The following is an 18,419-nucleotide window of genomic DNA, read 5'->3' on the forward strand; positions in this document are numbered from 1 at the left end:
ATTTATTTTTGAAGATTTTTTAGGTCGAAGCCCGTCTAAAGGCGGGGTTTGGTTGTAGAGGATTAAGAATCTTGTAATTTTGGAGTTTATAACTTTTAATAAAAAAATAATTTGAAATTTTATCAATTTAAAATATGGGAATTTTAGAATTGAGTGTTATACTTACTTCTTCATTTCAAATCCATTAATTAAACTGCTTACGCGCACTGCAACCGCGAACATTGGCGATATGGTTCCCTCTGCATTCAGCGCACTTAACGCTCGTTTGATGCTGTTGGACGTTGTATTCTCGCAAAACTAGTACCTCACTTTGGTCAAAGGACCCTTTTTCGGACATTTCTAAATAAAACCAGGTTTGTTTTACAAGTCTAAAAATTTTATTGGCATGATTTGCGTTTTTGCTAAACTTTTTTGTTATCTTCAGTTTAAAAGAGGATGGTGTTTGTATTTTTTGCTTATTTTTACAATGATGGTCACTTATGATTTAAAAACATTATTTAATTTTTTTTCGCTGCTGTTTGGTCTCTCATGATCTTCTGTTATATAAAATGGTTGGCTCTTGAGAATGTTAAGCTAGAAATATAGTTTTCACTGTCTGAAAAAGGACAAACGTATAATGCATGCAGAAACACTGAAAGTCTTTTGCATTAGCTTTGTACAATTAGAATTGCTTATTTTATTGGGTTTAACTTTCCAGAAAGTATTTCATACTTTTTTGTCGCGACGACGGCGTCGTCCTGAGACACTGCTTTACTTGCTTGTTTGCTTTTTTATGTTAATCATGATTTACACTCTGAGAATTTAAAGCTAAAACAAAAAAAATAGGGACAGCTTTCAGGAGAAGAGAATTAACGCTTGATGGAGACAACAAAGTGTTACACTTTACAAGGAATTGACACAAATGAAAACTCGCCCAAATTTATCAGCATTCCATAACAGTCAAAAATTCTATTCTATTTTTTTGTTAAGTAGAAATACCTCCCCCAAGGGTTGAATCTCTTCTCCCAAAATAAAAACTGCCAACCTTAAAACTAGAGTAAATTTATAAAGATCCTGCCGTCGATTCTGCCACCACACTTCATGGCTTCACGAACGCCTCCGGCGGTATCCGGTTCTGTTTGTGCAGCTCGGAAAACGCGAACGCCGCCCGCTCGTAGTCCCAGTTCGTCTCCTCCAGACACTTGCGGCTCCACTCCAGGTTCATGTTGCTCTGGGTGGCCATCGCTTGCACCATCTGCAGTTTGGTGTTGTCGTCCGGGGCGCCGCCGGGTAGCACCGGAACCGCCGCTGCCGTAGGTGCTGGTAGTGCTGCTGCCGCTGAAGTCGATGCTGCCGCCGATGGTTGGAATCCTTGGCTCGAGACGGGATCTTTGAAGGCTTTTTCGTCCTGCAACCGGGTCGTGTTGTTGATGTGAATGACCTCGTTGCGGATGCAGAAGCCGCCGGTGGCGCCCGGCACGATGACGAGCGAGCGCTGGAACGACCGGTACGGTTCGTTGATGACGGCCGGCTTGCGCTCCTTGAACACCCCCGTTACGGTTAGGAGGAGAAGCTGGGGCTGTGGGAATAGAAGGAAATATCGATTTAGGAAACAAGAAGTCAAATTTTACTTTAAATCAAAATAAATATTTTTTTTTACTGTCACACACTAATTATTTTTTTGCTTTTTGAGAAAACTTTTTGAGGACTTAAAAAAATGTAAATATTCCAAAATATATAACTCGCGAAGGGAAATTTTATCGATGCGGTCCAGCTATGTTGTGATTAGTGCTAAGAACAATTCTAGATTAAATTTTCAAAACAACCTATCTCTCATGGGTTTCATATGCAGATAGGGCCTTTTGAAAATTTAATCGAGAATTCAGAAAAAATAACACTCTTCAACAAAAGTTTAAAACATTTTTTTTTTTCAGAAAACTTCAATAATTCAATTTCAGCTGAAATCAATTTGAAACGCATTCCTCTGCGTCTAGAATCATTTTAGCATGTTTGAGTTGATTTAAAAATCCCTTGAATTTTTTTTCGCGATTTTTTTAGTTCTTGTCAAATCATAATTTTTTTTGAGAACTAATGATTGCAAAACAACTGAACTAGTGTAAAATGCATTTTAAAACACGTTTTGCATTCAAATGTTGAGACTATGGCTTGCTATTTAAATTTTTATACATTTTTCCCCTCCCCTTTATTTACATTTAAGAATTTTTAAACTTTAAAATTTTAGAATTTTTTAACTTTAAAATTTTTAAGTATTCAAACTTAAAATTTTTTTTTAAGGTTTCAAACTTTAAAATTTTTCGATTTCAGAACATCAAAATTTCATAATTATAGAATTTTAGATTTTTAGAATTCTAGAGTTTTAGAATTTTAGAATTTTTGAATTTTAGAAATTTAGAAATTTAGAATTTTAGAATTTTAGAATTTTGGAATTTTAGAATTTTAGAATTTTAGAATTTTAGAATTTTAGAATTTTAGAATTTTAGAATTTTAGAATTTTAGAATTTTGGAATTTTAGAATTTTAGAATTTTAGAATTTTAGAATTTTAGAATTTTAGAATTTTGGAATTTTGGAATTTTAGAATTTTAGAATTTTAGAATTTTAGAATTTTAGAATTTTAGAATTTTAGAATTTTAGAATTTTAGAATTTTAGAATTTTAGAATTTTATAATTTTAGAATTTTAGAATTTTAGAATTTTAGAATTTTAGAATTTTAGAATTTTAGAATTTTAGAATTTTAGAATTTTAGAATTTTGGAATTTTAGAATTTTAGAATTTTAGAATTTTAGAATTTTAGAATTTTAGAATTTTAGAATTTTAGAATTTTAGAATTTTAGAATTTTAGAATTTTAGAATTTTAGAATTTTAGAATTTTAGAATTTTAGAATTTTAGAATTTTAGAATTTTAGAATTTTAGAATTTTAGAATTTTAGAATTTTAGAATTTTAGAATTTTAGAATTTTAGAATTTTAGAATTTTAGAATTTTAGAATTTTAGAATTTTAGAATTTTAGAATTTTAGAATTTTAGAATTTTAGAATTTTAGAATGTTAGAATTTTAGAATTTTAGAATTTTAGAATTTTAGAATTTTAGAATTTTAGAATTTTAGAATTTTAGAATTTTAGAATTTTGGAATTTTAGAATTTTAGAATTTTAGAATTTTAGAATTTTAGAATTTTAGAATTTTAGAATTTTAGAATTTTAGAATTTTAGAATTTTAGAATTTTAGAATTTTAGAATTTTAGAATTTTAGAATTTTAGAATTTTAGAATTTTAGAATTTTAGAATTTTAGAATTTTAGAATTTTAGAATTTTAAAATTTTAGAATTTTAGAATTTTAGAATTTTAGAATTTTAGAATTTTAGAATTTTAGAATTTTAGAATTTTAGAATTTTAAAATTTTAGAATTTTAGAATTTTAGAATTTTAGAATTTTAGAATTTTAGAATTTTAGAATTTTAGAATTTTAGAATTTTAGAATTTTAGAATTTTAGAATTTTAGAATTTTAGAATTTTAGAATTTTAGAATTTTAGAATTTTAGAATTTTAGAATTTTAGAATTTTAGAATTTTAGAATTTTAGAATTTTAGAATTTTAGAATTTTAGAATTGGAATGTTGGAACGTTGGAATGTTGGAATGTTAGAATGGTGATATTTCAGAATTTTAGAATTTTCACATTATAGAATTTTAGAATTGGAATGTTGGAACGTTGGAATGCTGGAATTTCAGAATTTTAGAATTATACAATTTAAAAATAAGGGTCTTGAAGTCCTATGTCAATTTTTATGCACAACGGTAGAAAACACGATTAAAAACCATTTCTGATCACTTTTTTCATTTTAGGCCGATGCAAATTTTTATCAAAGTTTTTGTCCCTCGGCTACGTGGGGGAAAGAGGCAAATAAAAGTATATAAAAACTGAAATAATAGATCATATTTTTAACAATTAGTTCAGTTGTTTGCAATAATTACTTATCAAAAATATAAGATTGGAAAAAACTAAAATTTTAGCGAAAACATTTTTTTGCGATACTAAACATCAATTAACCCAAACATGCTAAAAATGATTCAAAACGCAGGAGAATGCATTTTAAACTGATTTCAGCTGGTTGCACTTAAAATTTGTATCTTTATGTTAAGTCTTAAGAGCGAGTTTTTCACCGATGTGAAACAGGTCGTATCGAGGTGCTCCGATTTGGATGAAACTTTCAGGGTTGGTTTGTCTATACATGAGATGAACTCATGCCAAATATGAGCCCTCTACGACAAAGGGAAGTGGGGTAAAACGGGCATTGAAGTTTGAGGTTCAAAAAACATGAAAAATCTTAAAATTGCTCGCATTTCCGTAAAACTTCATCAATTTCAACTCTCTTAGATGCATTCGAATGGTATTTTGAAGCCCTTCAAAATGTACTATAGACATCCAGGTTTGGTTTGACTTTTTCTCATAGCTTTTGCAAATTACTGTTAAAAATTGATTTTTTTAAAACCTTAATAACTTTTTGCAACATCCTCCAACACCCATACTCCCATAGGTCAAAAGTTAGGGAATTTTATGGACTATAAGCCTACGGTATTAACTTTTTGGCCAATCGCAGTTTTTCTCATAGTTTTTCGATTTTTCTATAACAAACATTTTACAACGTTGGTTTTTGCCCTGTAGGCTTCCACAGCGGGACTTTTTGGTCTCAATTTTGACATATTCGGAATCCTCAGAAAATTTTACATTAGATTGAGACAATTTTTAACGGTAATTTGCAAAAGCTATGAGAAAAAGTCAAACTAATCCTGGATGTCTATAGCACATTTTGAAGGGCTTCAAAAGACCATTCGAATGCATCTAAGAGAGTTGGAATTGATGAAGTTTTACGGAAAAACGAGCAATTTTAAGATTTTTCATGTTTTTTGAACCTCAAACTTCAATGCCCGTTTTACCCCACTTCCCTTTGTCGTAGAGGGCTCATATTTGGCCTGAGTTCATCTCATCTATAGACAAACAAACCCTGAAAGTTTCATCCAAATCGGAGCACCTCGATACGACCTCTAGAACAAACCGAGCAGAATCTACAAATACTGCCTCTTAACGTAATTTTTTTGAGATTTCAAGTTTTTAAGTTTTTTTTGATTTTTGAATTTTTAAGTTTTTAAGTTTTAAAGTTTTTATGTTTTTAAGTTTTTTAGTTTAACAGTTTTTAAGTTTATAAGCTTAAAGTTTTTAAGTTTATAAGTTTGAAAGTTTTTAAGTTTGAAAGTTTTTTAATTTTTAAGTTTGAAAGTTTTTTAATTTTTAAGTTTGAAAGGTTTTTAAGTTTTTAAATTTTTAAGTTTGAAAGTTTTTTAATTTTTAAGTTTAAAGTTTTTAAGTTTTTAAATTTTTAAATTATAAAGTTTATAAGTTTGAAAGTTTTTAAGTTTGACAGTTTTTAAGTTTATAAGCTTGAAAGTTTTTAAGTTTATAAGTTTGAAAGTTTTTAAGTTTGACAGTTTTTAAGTTTATAAGCTTGAAAGTTTTCAAGTTTGAATGTTTTTAAGTTTGAAAGTTTTTAAGTTTGAAATTTTTATGTTTGAAAGTTTTTAAGTTTTTAAATTTTTAAATTATAAAGTTTATAAGTTTGAAAGTTTTTTAGTTTTTAAGTTTGAAAGTTTTTTAATTTTTAAGTTTTTAAGTTTTTTAAGTTTGAAAGTTTTTAAGTTTTAAAATTTTTAGATTTTTAAATTATAAAGTTTATAAGTTTGAAAGTTTTTAAGTTTTTAAGTTTGACAGTTTTTAAGTTTGAAAGTTTTTAAGTTTGACAGTTTTTAAGTTTATAAGCTTGAAAGTTTTCAAGTTTGAATGTTTTTAGTTTGAAAGTTTTTAAGTTTGAAAGTTTTTAAGTTTGAAAGCTTTTAAATTTTTAAATTTTTAAATTATAAAGTTTATAAGTTTGAAAGTTTTTAAGTTTGAAAGTTTTTTAATTTTTAAGTTTTTTAGTTTGAAAGTTTTTAAGTTTTTAAGTTTTTTAGATTTTTAAGTTTTTAAATTGTTGGGTTTTTGTTTTTTTTTTATTTTTTTTTTAGATTTCAAGTTTTTGAGTTTTTATTTTGTTTTTGAGTTTTTTTTTAGTTTTTAAATTTTTAAGTTTTTTTTTTTAAACCGTACTAAACTAACTTTTACATCATAAATTGGACACGCTATTTTATAAAAGATTGTTTAAAAAATTGTGCAGGTGGTTATGTGTCAGACATGAGTAATAACGAAGTGAAATTCAAATATGGACAGGAAAAAGTTCTTTTCCAAAACCATGCAAACACTCACCGTAAACAGCGTCAAATCCACCACAAACGACTGCGGATCGTGCTTGGTATTCGGCAGCTCCGACAGGAACGACACCACCGGCAACCGTCCCATCTTCAAGTACCGACAGCGCGTCTCCAAATCCCGCTTTATGGAAATGTTCCTATTGTACGTCAGGTACGCCTGCAACCGCTGCTGGCTCGTCTGCGCTGGACTGTTGACGACCGTCAGCGAGATCATCGCGTGCTCGTGGTACGCCTCGAGCAGCGGCTGCCGATTGTCCGAGTCGTAGATGATAAAGTACTGCTCGAGAAACTGGCGCACAATGTCGGCACCGGCCGCGTCGCACAGGAAGGACGCCTTGGCCGGGGGGAGTTTGTTGTCGTCGTCCTCGACGTCGAAGCCGATCGGGGGCGGGAGGTCCATGTTGTCCTGAGAGGGGGGGAAATAGAAGGTTAATTTGAGGATTTTTTTTTTGCATAATTTGTTCGGCCATACAAGTCTCCATGCAATTTTGTCAGCTGTCCATACAAAAATAGTTTGTGGAAATAAGAAAATCTGTATCTCGGAAAGGAATTTTCTGATCGATTTCGTGTCTTCTGTAAAGTTGTAGGTATTGATTAGGGTCATTCAGAAGAAAACATACTTTAATGTTGAATTCCCAAAACCCTGTTTTTAATTTTTTTGAATTTACAGCGTTTTCACGTCAGACCAGCAAGATCAAGATCAAAAGAACACCGATTTGGATAAAATTTGGCAAAAATAATAAGACCCGTATTTTTATTTTTTTAATTTCGCGTGCTGCTCCTATCCGAAATAGGGTGGTCGAAAAAATGCGTTTTTCGCCAATTTTCGCAAAAATCGCATTTCCACAGTTATATTTTTAAAAAAGAAACTATAAAATTTATATTTTTTTAAGTGTCACCCAACTGCCCATTAATGCTTAAATAACTCTTCAATTTTTTTTATTCTCTCAAAAACTAAAAATAAAACGAAAAAATAAAACCTAAAAAATTTCAACTTTAAATTGTAAAAAAAAACTATCAAAAAAGAAAGTAACTTAAAAAATAACAATATTCCTACAAAATAAAACAAATAAGACTAGATGAACATGCAAAAAAAAATTAATCTGATTTGATTTTACAAATTATGTCCAAACTCCCAATTCTGGATTTTTTTATGGTTCAAATTGTGTGTGTTTTTTATTTTAATTTTCTTATTTGGTGAATTATTGAGATCTAACATTTACTTCAATTTTCGATTTTTTTTATTTTATGAAGCAGTCTTAGACTTAATATTGAAATCGACTTTCTTGTTTTGAGCAACTCCATGTCCGACCCTCTCCGATTACAATGAAACTTGGTAAACATGTTATCCTAGGCTTATACAAGCCATTTTTGTGTATATGGAGCCAGTTGCACTCGAGAATGACATTTGAGAAGGGCTTAAGTTATTTAAATATTTTTGTATTTTGTAATTTAAAAATTGCTGTATCTCGAAGCATCGTATCAAAAAGAGATCAAAGACAAACTTGTAAGAAATGTGACGAGCTTGCTAAAAAACACACTGAAATAAACGTATACACTATTTCTATGAGATTTTTTGATTTCAAGGTTTAAAAGTCAAGTTTAGAGGTGAGCGTACGATTTTTTGCCCTTAATTTTTAGCTGAATTAGCTAGAATTAGATGTTGCAAGAAGCCTGGAAAATTGTCAAAATGGTTAATATGAAAAATTGTCGAGAGAATCGATTCCCGCAATCGGTTTTAATATTATTATTTTTTCGGAAAGACATACCATCTTGCATTTTTGTGAGGCTTTTTGCAACATATGAGGCTTATTCCACGAAAAAACTGAGCGAAAAAAATCGCGCGCTCGCCTCCAAATTTTAGTTTTAAATCCTAAAATCAACAAGTCTCGTGGAAATAGCGTGTATTTTTATTTCAGTGCATAATTTCCAGACAGTTCGTCTTTCTTTTCGATGAAATCGGAGTCGAGTTGGGTAAAAAAATTACCTTAAAAAAACTAACCTCATGTTTTGTGCAGAAATTCCTTTCTTAAGATAGCTAATCTGAATATTAAGATCAGCCATCAAATTTTTCTTGACCGTTGCATTTAGATTGCCGATGGTTCACATAGAAGTGAATTTGTTTTTTTTTTCTGAATAATCCTAATCAATACCTAAAACTTTGATGTTTTTTCATCTTTCAACAATCGAGAGACTTAAAAAAAAAATTTCAAACAAATGCTAGAAGCCTTTACAATTTATGATTTTTTTTCTGTTTTGCCTTCCTCACCTTACTGAGGAAAGGCTATAAAATCACTCGAAAAATGAACTTCTTAATTCGACCTCGTAGACCCACCTTCACGTATAGCTATCGACTCAGAATCATGTTCTGAGCAAATGTCTGTGTGGATGTGTGTAGGTGGATGGACAAAAAAATTGTCACTCGATTATCTCCGGACTGGATGAACAGATTTTGACCGTATTAGTCTCATTTGATCCGTCTTGGGGTCCCATAGGTCTCTATTTAAAATCAGCAAGTTTAGTTAAGTACTTCAAAAGTTATGCTAAAAAAACGATTTTGGCTTATGTCCGGAAGATTGTAAAAAGGGTGGTTATTGCAAGAAACTCTGACATGTTATGCATTTTCAGAAAGGTATTAAAAAGACCTTTTCAATGAGCCCAAAACATTGAAGATCTGACAACCCTATCAAAAGTTATTAGCACTTAAGTGTTATTTATACACTTTTTGGAGGCCGGATCTCAGATATTTCAGTAAAAATGATGTCCGGGTCCATCATGCGACCTGTCGTTAGTTAGATAATCGAAATATCTTTCAAATGAGCCTAAAACATCAAGGATCTGACAACCCTATCAAAAGTTATTAGCATTTAAGTGTGATTTATATACTTTTTGGAGGCCGGATCTCAGATATTTCAATGAAAATGATGTCCGGGTCCATCATGCAATTCATCGTTAGTTAGATAATCAAAAGACCTTTCGAATGAGCCTAAAAGATCAAGGATCTGACAACCCTATCAAAAGTTATTGGCACTTAAGTGTTATTTATACACTTTTTGGAGGCCGGATCTCAGATATTGTGATAAAAATATTATCTGAATCTTCCATGCGAACTATCGTTGGATAGGTTTTTTTTTTATCAGACCTCGCCGATGAGCCAGAAATATTGAAGGTCTGCGATCCCTATCAAAAGAAATAAGTAATAAAGTTGATTTGTTAAACATGTTAAGGGGGAATGTTGCTATTTTACTGAATGTATTGACTTCATGAATGTGACGAGGGCACCAACCACCTAAAGGTGAATTAAGTAACGTTTTTTATTAGGTTTTACGTTGAATGTTAAGGTGAAACGGGACGCCAGTTTTTGGACAACTTAAACCAATTTCAGAACTAGACAAATTGCTTGCTATCGTTCTTTTTATCGTCTGTAACAGATAGAACTTGTCTAAGTTACGGTATTTAGCATAGCATAGCATAGCATTGGTGTCTACCCGTAGTTGCTACTCTGTTATTGACCAGGACCTCCAAGAATTGCTCCGTGGACCACAGATGAAGAGTAGGAACCAATCATCACCACTTCGCAACTTTCAAATGTCCCTATCATGCTAGCCAATCACAGCGCCGGCCACGACCAGTGGTAAGACACGGGGGAAGTGGATAGGAATTTTAGTCCGAAACTTGAGTGATGAAGACCGCTAAATCAGCTGCGTCTTCGACAAAGTATCACGTGAGGTTTGAGGGTGTTAGTAAGATGGGTGTGAAGCCAGGATTCACCGTGGTAAGTGATGCGGCCGGTCAAATCTATTTATAGTCCTTAATTCTTCGTATGTTCTTGGATTCATTTTGGAAGCTTTCCAATTCTCGGTTCACCAAGCTTTTTGTGGTGAATTCTGGTCGTGTTGAAAGTTCAATATTCGCCTAACAATTATGCAACCAGTAAGTGTCCTTGAATTCAACTTGCATTCAATATTGCATGTCCTGTTTTTAGGTTCACATCCAATCAAGTTTCTTGGATTCTTATAGCATTCTTAATCCTTCTAGTCAACTAAGCCTCGATGGTCTGGTGGTTAGCATTTTGTCTGCTGACCCAAAGGACGGGGGATCGAACCCCGCCGCGAGCTAATGATTTTTTCGTTCATATTCAAGTGTTCAGATTTCCTTCTTTCCATAATTTCTCGATAGGAGCAGATGGGAATCGAACCCAGAACCTTCCGCTTTCAAAGCGAACAGCGTAACCATTCAGCCACGCCTACCCCCTAGAACTTGTCTAAGTTACGGTATTTTACTCCAAAGTGCTTCTATTAGCTGCTTTCCCGTTTCACCTTAACATAGCATTTTTGTGAGAATCGCTGCCGAAATTGAATGGAGACTTGCAGGGAAAAACGCAAAAAAGAAATAGGTAATAGTGAAAGTTCCAAAAACTTACCAGTTTGATCACCTTCGGTAGCCGTTTGCGAACCTCGCTGGCGGAAGATACGTAAATAAGGAAGAAAGTGTGTTAGTTTATTCTTTTTCCAATATTCCCAATAGAGAAAATTTACACCGGACAGCAAAAGCAAGCACTCAATAAAATTACAGATTTTGTGATTTTCAACTATGGCAAAAATTGGATTTTCTATAAGTCTATTTGAAACAATGCAAATTTTGTGACAGCATTTTTCTTAAAACTAGATCGCCAGCGTATAAAAAAAATTAATTTGTTTAACATTTTCAATCAGAAATCCATCAATCAATCTTCACTAGAGCCATCTAGTTGCAAATGCACAAACCACACGAAATCTGGCAACAACTGTCAAACGCGTCAAAATGAGCTGTGGTGAATTTGGATTTTTTGTGGTGAGTTTCTGAACATTCAAATTGGCCGTTAAATTGTTGATTGATGGATTTGTGTCGAAATTCATTGTTACAAGTTTTCTGAAGATAAGATTTTTTTTTGTTTTGTATTTTGTTATTTTTTAAGTTTGTTTGCTTTAGAATCTTTATAAAGTTTTTGCTATGAATTTCTTTTTTATATATATAATATGATATTTCGATGAGCATTTTTGCATCCCTCAACATTTCATCAGGTTTCTTTATTTTTCTTACAGCAAATTAACTTTTTTTCTGTTTTCTTTATTTTTTTGAGCCAACAGCTAGCAATCACTTTTCGCAACGAACAAAACTGATGTGAATATTGTTGTTTTTTCAGCGCTTCTTCATTCCATTTCCATTCAAAGTTCAATTTCAGAAGCATTCAAGTTATTTTCATTAATTCCACCGAAGAAAATCGGCTTGTTGGGACAGAGTTTCGACGATCATCAACTTAACCATACGTTTTATGGTCATAACCGTTGATGTCACTTTCGTAAAAGTGTTTTTTTTTTTTTTGATGTATTATTTTTTGTTGTGCTTGTTTGAGTCAACGATCGTTTCGTCAACCGACGAATGTGATTCTTCTGCGTTCGAGAAGGGTTTCCATTCTCGAGTCCAAAACTAGACACTTCAAGCAGACTCCATTTTTAGTCGGGTTTCCAACCTACAATTGGTCAATCTTTTTTTTACAGTTCATTTGAGTTATTCGATTCGATTGCAACTTTTTAGTTGATGTTTTGTTTCGATTCGTTTTTAGATGATTTCTTCAATGTTCCTTTTTCCTGGTTTTATTCAAAAATTCTCTTTTTTCCGGTTTTGTTTTCTGCGCATGAAAACTTTATCAATTTTGTTGAAAACGAAAAAGTTTCTTACTAGCTGAGAATTGATATGTTTTGCTCAGATCTTTTTGAGAAGAAACCTTCAGAATTACAATTATGTCCTGAAACCTAGTTGTTCTGTTTTCTTTATTTATTTTACATATTTTTTCTTACAAACTACTTTTTTATTACTTATTCTAATTTTGCGTTACAAAACTTGCATTGATTCAATCAAAACAAATTGATCAGGATTTCGTCCAATTTAAGCCAAAGAGAAAATCATTGTTTCAAAAGAATTGAATTGATTTATTTTTATCAAATTGAGTGCTTACTTGTGCCACCACATTTTTTCTTTAAAAAAATCGTGTCAATTAGAACAACGTTAAAAAGTGTGATGAGAGAAAAAACCACATGAAAAATGATCCTGTTACCCAAACCCCCTCCCACGAAACCTGTTGCCGCTTTGCGTAAATTGCGGCACCACTTTCCGCCGCATCCACAATAGGAGTCAGCAGCTCCAGGTTTGGAAACTTTTCGGATACGATGTCAACCAGTGTGTCATCATATCAAATTAATCGTGTCATCTTTGTTCGAACCACCCCCCACTAGGGTGGGGTGAAAAGGGACAGCGTGAAATCCACACGACGACGGTTCACAGAAGGAGTAGAAACACAAGACAGAAGGACAAAAGAGGTGGAACCGCACGCGGCGGCGGTCCAGAACTTTACAAAATACCTGACGTAGACGGTTGGGTCCTTGATGCGTTCCTTGAGCTGGTTCCCCTCCAGGTTGATCTCGACGAGGGCCAGGTTCTTCAGACTGTCCAGGGCGGTGACGTACGGGATCTGCGAGGAGGGAATTAATTTGATTTGTGTACCATTTTGGGCATTTCTCTAAAATTTCGCAAATCCAGAGTTTTTTTTTAAAAAAAAAGGTCCTATAAGCTATTGTGTTTCATATGTTTATAGGACCTTCTCAAAAAAAGTCTAAAAATCTACTTTTCATTGTATTTTTTCATTCGTATGAAGCTTTAAACATCGATTTCCTGTGTCCAAATAAGCCATTTTGAATTATTCGTTATTTCATACAAGTCTCCATATAAATTTGAGGGCTGTCCATAGGCTTAAAAGGGCGCGGCAAACAGCTGGAAACTGACAGAGGAAGTAATTGGACAATTTTTAAGAATTGCACAATTAATAAACTATTTCTCTCTTGTGACGTAGTTCTGGTCTTCCACTATCCACATCCAGTCTCCGCTATTACAGCATACTGTCCACTGTCCTGATGCTCCCTCCCCAATTTCCGGCTTTGAATCCAACTAAGGGACCATCCATAAACCACGTGGACACTTCAGGGGGGGGGGGGGGGTATGGCGATTGTCCACGCTCCATACAAAAAAGTTTTTTTTTGTATGGTCAATTGTCCACGAAGGGGGGGGGGGGGGGGCGCGATTCCCAAAAAAGTGTCCACGTGGTTTATGGATGGTCCCCTACTAATAAAATGGAAAATCATAGATGAGAAAAGGGTAAATGCGGATGGAGAGCAAATTAAGCTAGGGGGCGTTATTTTAATACGTAACACAAATAATGATTTTTGGACCCCCTTCCCCCCTCGTAACAAAATTTCTAACAAATTTTAAAACTTTGTATGGAGCGTAACACGGTCTTCGACCCCCCCCCCCCCCCACCCCCAACTGCGTTACGTAACAAAAGAACGCTCCCCTGGTAAGTGTGAGAAAAAAAAACATTGAAAAATAATAAGAAAGACAAGATGAAAAGAGAGTATATCAATGCGGACGGATCGATTATCCCCTCACAATGACATAAAAGAGACAGATGGTAGGCTGAGCAAAATGAGAACAGATAAACAGGAACAAGTAATAGTCAATGCGGATGGAGAGCAAATTGGATTCTTTCAAATGAAAAAAAAGTTAAACAGGAAAGTCCTCACCGGGAACATTTCAAGTGATCCAGAATAATCCTCTTCATCAATTTATGTGGCTGGCTTCTTGCTCAAATTCAGATCACGAGATCAGAACTCAATAATTGTCACTCTTTCTGCAAACATTCGAAAATTCCGCAGCCTGTTGATCGTTTTTCAGTAAATTATCCTCGCAAATAGCTTATTTAGATTTCAAAAACCGAAGACCACACAAGAAACTCAGAAACTTTAAAAAATGTTGTTCCGTTCTTTTTCTAATTTTTTTAAATTCTTCAATTCTTAAATTCTAGAAGTCTAGAATTCTGAAATTCCAAAATTCTGAAATTCTAAAATTCTAAAATTCTCTTAACTTCTTAAATTCTCTCAAAGTCTCTTAAATTCTCTTAAGTTTTCTAAAATTCTCTAAAATTCTCTTAAATTCTTTTAAATTCTCTTAAAGTCTCTTAAATTCTCTTAAATTCTCTAGAATTCTCTTAAAGTCTCTTAAATTCTCTTAAAGTCTCTAAAATTCTCATGAATTCTGTTAAAGTCTCTTAAATTCTCTTAAATTCTCTTAAATTCTCTTAAATTCTCTTAAATTCTCTTAAATTCTCTTAAATTCTCTAAAATTCTCAAAAATTCTCTTAAATTCTTTTAAATTCTCTTAAAGTCTCTTAAATTCTCTTAAATTCTCTAGAATTCTCTTAAAGTCTCTTAAATTCTCTTAAAGTCTCTTAAATTCTCTAGAATTCTCTTAAAGTCTCCTCAATTCTCTAAAATTCTCTTAAATTCTCTTAAATTTTCTTAAATACTCTTAAATCCTCTTAAATTCTCTTAAATTATCTTAAATTCTCCTAAATCTTTTAAATTTTCATGAAATCGCATATTTCTGGATTCTTAAATACCGTCATCTTAAACTACAAAAGCAGGAGTAAGGTTTTAGATTACATAATCAAATTTAGAGGAAAAAACCTTGATTAAATTGGAAGTTTTGACGAATACTTCGGACAACAGAGTATGAACTGTTTTATAAATTGTTTGAATTTTAAGGATTTTTTTAGTTTTCAATTTTTGAGTATTAAATTCTTTTTACTTATTAAATTTTTCCATTTTTTAAATGTTTTCTTTTAATTATAATTTGTTTGTTTTTTTTTAATTGAAGCATTATTAAACTTTTAAATTTTGATGTTCGAAACCTTAATATTATTTAAATGTACAATGTTTGACCTTACATATTTTTTAATTTTTGAGTCTTTTATTGAAATTTCTTGATTTTAAAATATTTGTATTGTTTATATAAGTATTTTTGTATTTCTAAATTTCTGAATTTCTAAATTTTTGTGCTTATCGCGACCAACATTTGATAATTGACAAAGAATTTGATAAAAAAAAACAAACTCGTTTTATGTTTAAAGGCTCCAAAAGAATGAAAGCAACAAATCCATTAAAAAAAACCTTAAGAGACGGTTAAGGAAGAGTCATAAAAAATCTACAAAAAAAAATATATTTAAAAACCTAAAAATTAACATCAAACTATAAGCTCAAAAATAAATCAAAATCTAAAATATGAATATGATAAAATTTTAAGTTTTTAAAGTCTAAAAATTCAAAATCTAAGAATTTTTATACAGTTTGTATTCCGAAAGAAATTTAATTTCCGATATTTTAAATATTTTCTTCTGATAATTTCAAAATCTCTAACATAAAATATGACTTCAAAAATTGTGGCATTTAAGAATTTAAGAATTTAAGAATTTTGTTTTTTATGAATTTATTCAATTCAATTGGTGTTTATTAGAATTTAGCAGTTCTGCTCCAGGATGTTACATTTGCAATTCAGAGATTTGGAGAACCTTTCAACTGAGATCAATTCATAAGCCTTTACAGGGAGGGTACATGTTTCTAAGTTTAGATTTTGCTAACTGCGTGCTCTTTTAGGGAAAATAAATTTTGAGAAAATTTTATGAATTAAAAAATTTAAGAATTCTAAAGATATTTGATAATTTTTTTTTTGTTTTTTAAATTGCTTTGAATTTGATACTTTTTGGTTTTAAAATTTTGACCTTTTGAATATTGATTTTTTTTTAAATTTCAGATTTTTTAAATTAAAATTATAGAAATTTCGAAAAATTTTGAACATGAATTTTGATTTTTTTTTGGATAAAAAAAACTATTAAAACAAAAGAAAATCGATTTTTTGAATTTCTGAAGCTTTGAATTTTGAATGTTCTGATACTTCAATTTTCGCTAAGAATGTTTAAATCTAGAAAAAATCATTTCTACGGATTAATGAATGAATGATGCAAAATGGCTTATTTGAACATAAAGGAATCGATGGACAAAGATCATACATATAAAAAAATAACTTCCCCAACCCTCTTGGCAGAAATGCACCTTACCTTATTGTTGGCCATGTAGAGGATCTTGAGGTTGGGCGCCTTCTTGTCCAGCAGCTTAAAGTGGTCCAGCATGTGCAGCTTGTTGTCGTTCAGGTTGAGCGCCTCCAAATCGGGAATGTTCTCCTTGATGACGTCGAACGCGGCCATCATGATCTGCGGCCGGGTCACTGTGCGCTGTGAATGTCGGCCAGGTCCGGATCGGCGTGGAACTTCTCCAGGTTGAGTGCTTTCGTCGCTGGGTTGTACCGCTTGACCATGGCCAGCTTCATGCGCTCCTTCAGCTACTTGTTCACCGTACACTGGGGCGATCCGTTCCGCACGATCACAATCTTCTTCCGCCCGTCGGGCAGCCCGATGGTGCGGTCCATCCGCTGCAGCGTTTCCGCCGCCGTAAAGTCCTCGATGTAAAAGCTGACCGCCGTGTCCTCGACCTTCCAGTAGTGCGGAATAAACAGCTGCGGCTGAATCGCTTGCAGCAACGACCGCAAGATAAAATCCTTCTCGTACTTGTGCCCGTACGGAATCTTCACCTCGAACCAGCTGGTCGGCCCGTTCACCAGTCTCGGCTTCTTCGGATAACCCCGCTGCAACGGCGGAGACTTCCGCCCACCCCGTCCACCGTGCCGATTAAACCCCCTTCCCCCCTTAAAGTTCCGACGATCTCCATCATAGTCACCACCTCCCCCACCCCCACCAGCGGCCATCGCCTCGTCGTCCTCCAGGTGGGCCCGTATCTGCATGTCCGAGATCTTAATCCCCCCCTTCCGGCCACCGTTGAACGGCTTGAAGCTCACCCGGCGCTTCACATCGGTCACCTTCCGGTCGCCCCGATCCCGCTCCGTCCGATCGTCATGCTCCGAGTAGTTGTTCCCAGTCGCTGAAAACCACCAGAAAACGTAAACAATCCGAATTTCACCCAGGAAGATTCAAAAGTGGTCCAAAATGGCGACGAACCAAACAAAAAATCCAAAAACAGCTCACCTTCGTAAAACTTGCGGCCGCCGCCGCCCTGGTTCCAGTTGTTGCGGCCACGGTTCTTTCCGCCACGGTTGCTCATGGTGTTGCGCTTTGGCAGTGTGTGCACTTCCAGGTGGTTTTAAAAGGGAATTTCACGACGAGGAACCACAAAAATTATGCCACCAAGCGATTTGCAGCGCAGCTCTACAAAAGCACACAGGTTTTTTCGTGGTTTGACGTGAGCTGAGCGGATGAACTCTCGAGCTGTCAAAGCAGGAGGTGGATTCTGATTTTGATATAATGAATAGTAAGATTCGAAGATGGTGAATTTTTGAACTAGTCGGTAAAGTAGACCCAGTTGGTGGAACAAGGTCTGCACGGTTATTCAGTTTAGGTGGTTCAGATAATAAAGTTGTGATTTTATTGATTTTTTTTTCTTACAAAATGTTTGTATTTCTAGCGCAGTTTTCCTGCTCTCTTAAATTGATATTTACTCAACATCTAGATGGACAGCTGTCCATAAATCTCCGTTTATAATCGATCATCATACATAAGTTTGACACAATCATCATTGTGCCCTTCAAACTACAGACTGTCTAGGGAAACAGACTGGCCAATGCAAAATAAACAGGCACTGGCAACGTATTTTTTGCGCTTGTAACACTGCCAGTTTTGCTGGGCGTAAAGGGTGTTTGGTGTCCAGAAACATTGGCCAATCTGTTTCTCTAGACAATCTGTACTTCAAACCCCTAATTTCAGTTTTACGCGAATTAAACGTGTATACACTAAAAATTCAAAGTGTCCTACTCAAAACTAATCATTTTTTGTTTACCGCAACCATGGTCGTTTAGCTCCAAATGTAAATAACACTGACTTACAAAAAATGACAAAAATGACTGCTTAGTTGGGTGCCCAGAATACTTTTTCCCAAAACCTCGCTCCACAAGCTGAATATTGTTCCTTGAGCTATTTTAGGACTCTGGGCAAGACTCTGGGCCAAATATGAGCAAAATCGGTCAACATTTACTCATTGATACTCGAAGGTGAAGTTTGTATCGGAAAAATTTAAAAAAATGTATGAAAAACCCAACTTTTTTACGGTTTGGTCTCCACGGTGCGCTACTTTCATACAAATATTCTCAAAAGTGAGATTCTCATTGAAAATTTAATGCTCTACAACTT

At 33.5% G+C, this 18,419-nt stretch overlaps 1 protein-coding gene across 1 annotated transcript; it reads right to left on the reverse strand.

Annotated features, from left to right (window-relative positions):
• Positions 1–456: 456 nt before the first annotated feature.
• Positions 457–17,465, reverse strand: LOC120419119 (nuclear RNA export factor 1). Its single transcript, XM_039581721.2, is given in 7 exon segments — positions 457–1,558; positions 6,291–6,701; positions 10,719–10,755; positions 12,697–12,806; positions 16,281–16,451; positions 16,454–17,157; positions 17,262–17,465. Coding segments are annotated over 7 exon segments (1,989 nt in total). The 5' UTR covers positions 17,338–17,465; the 3' UTR covers positions 457–1,078.
• Between the last annotated feature and the right edge of the window lie 954 nt (positions 17,466–18,419).

This window comes from Culex pipiens, chromosome 3 (genome assembly GCF_016801865.2).
Source record: "Culex pipiens pallens isolate TS chromosome 3, TS_CPP_V2, whole genome shotgun sequence".
NCBI lineage: Eukaryota > Metazoa > Arthropoda > Insecta > Diptera > Culicidae > Culex > Culex pipiens.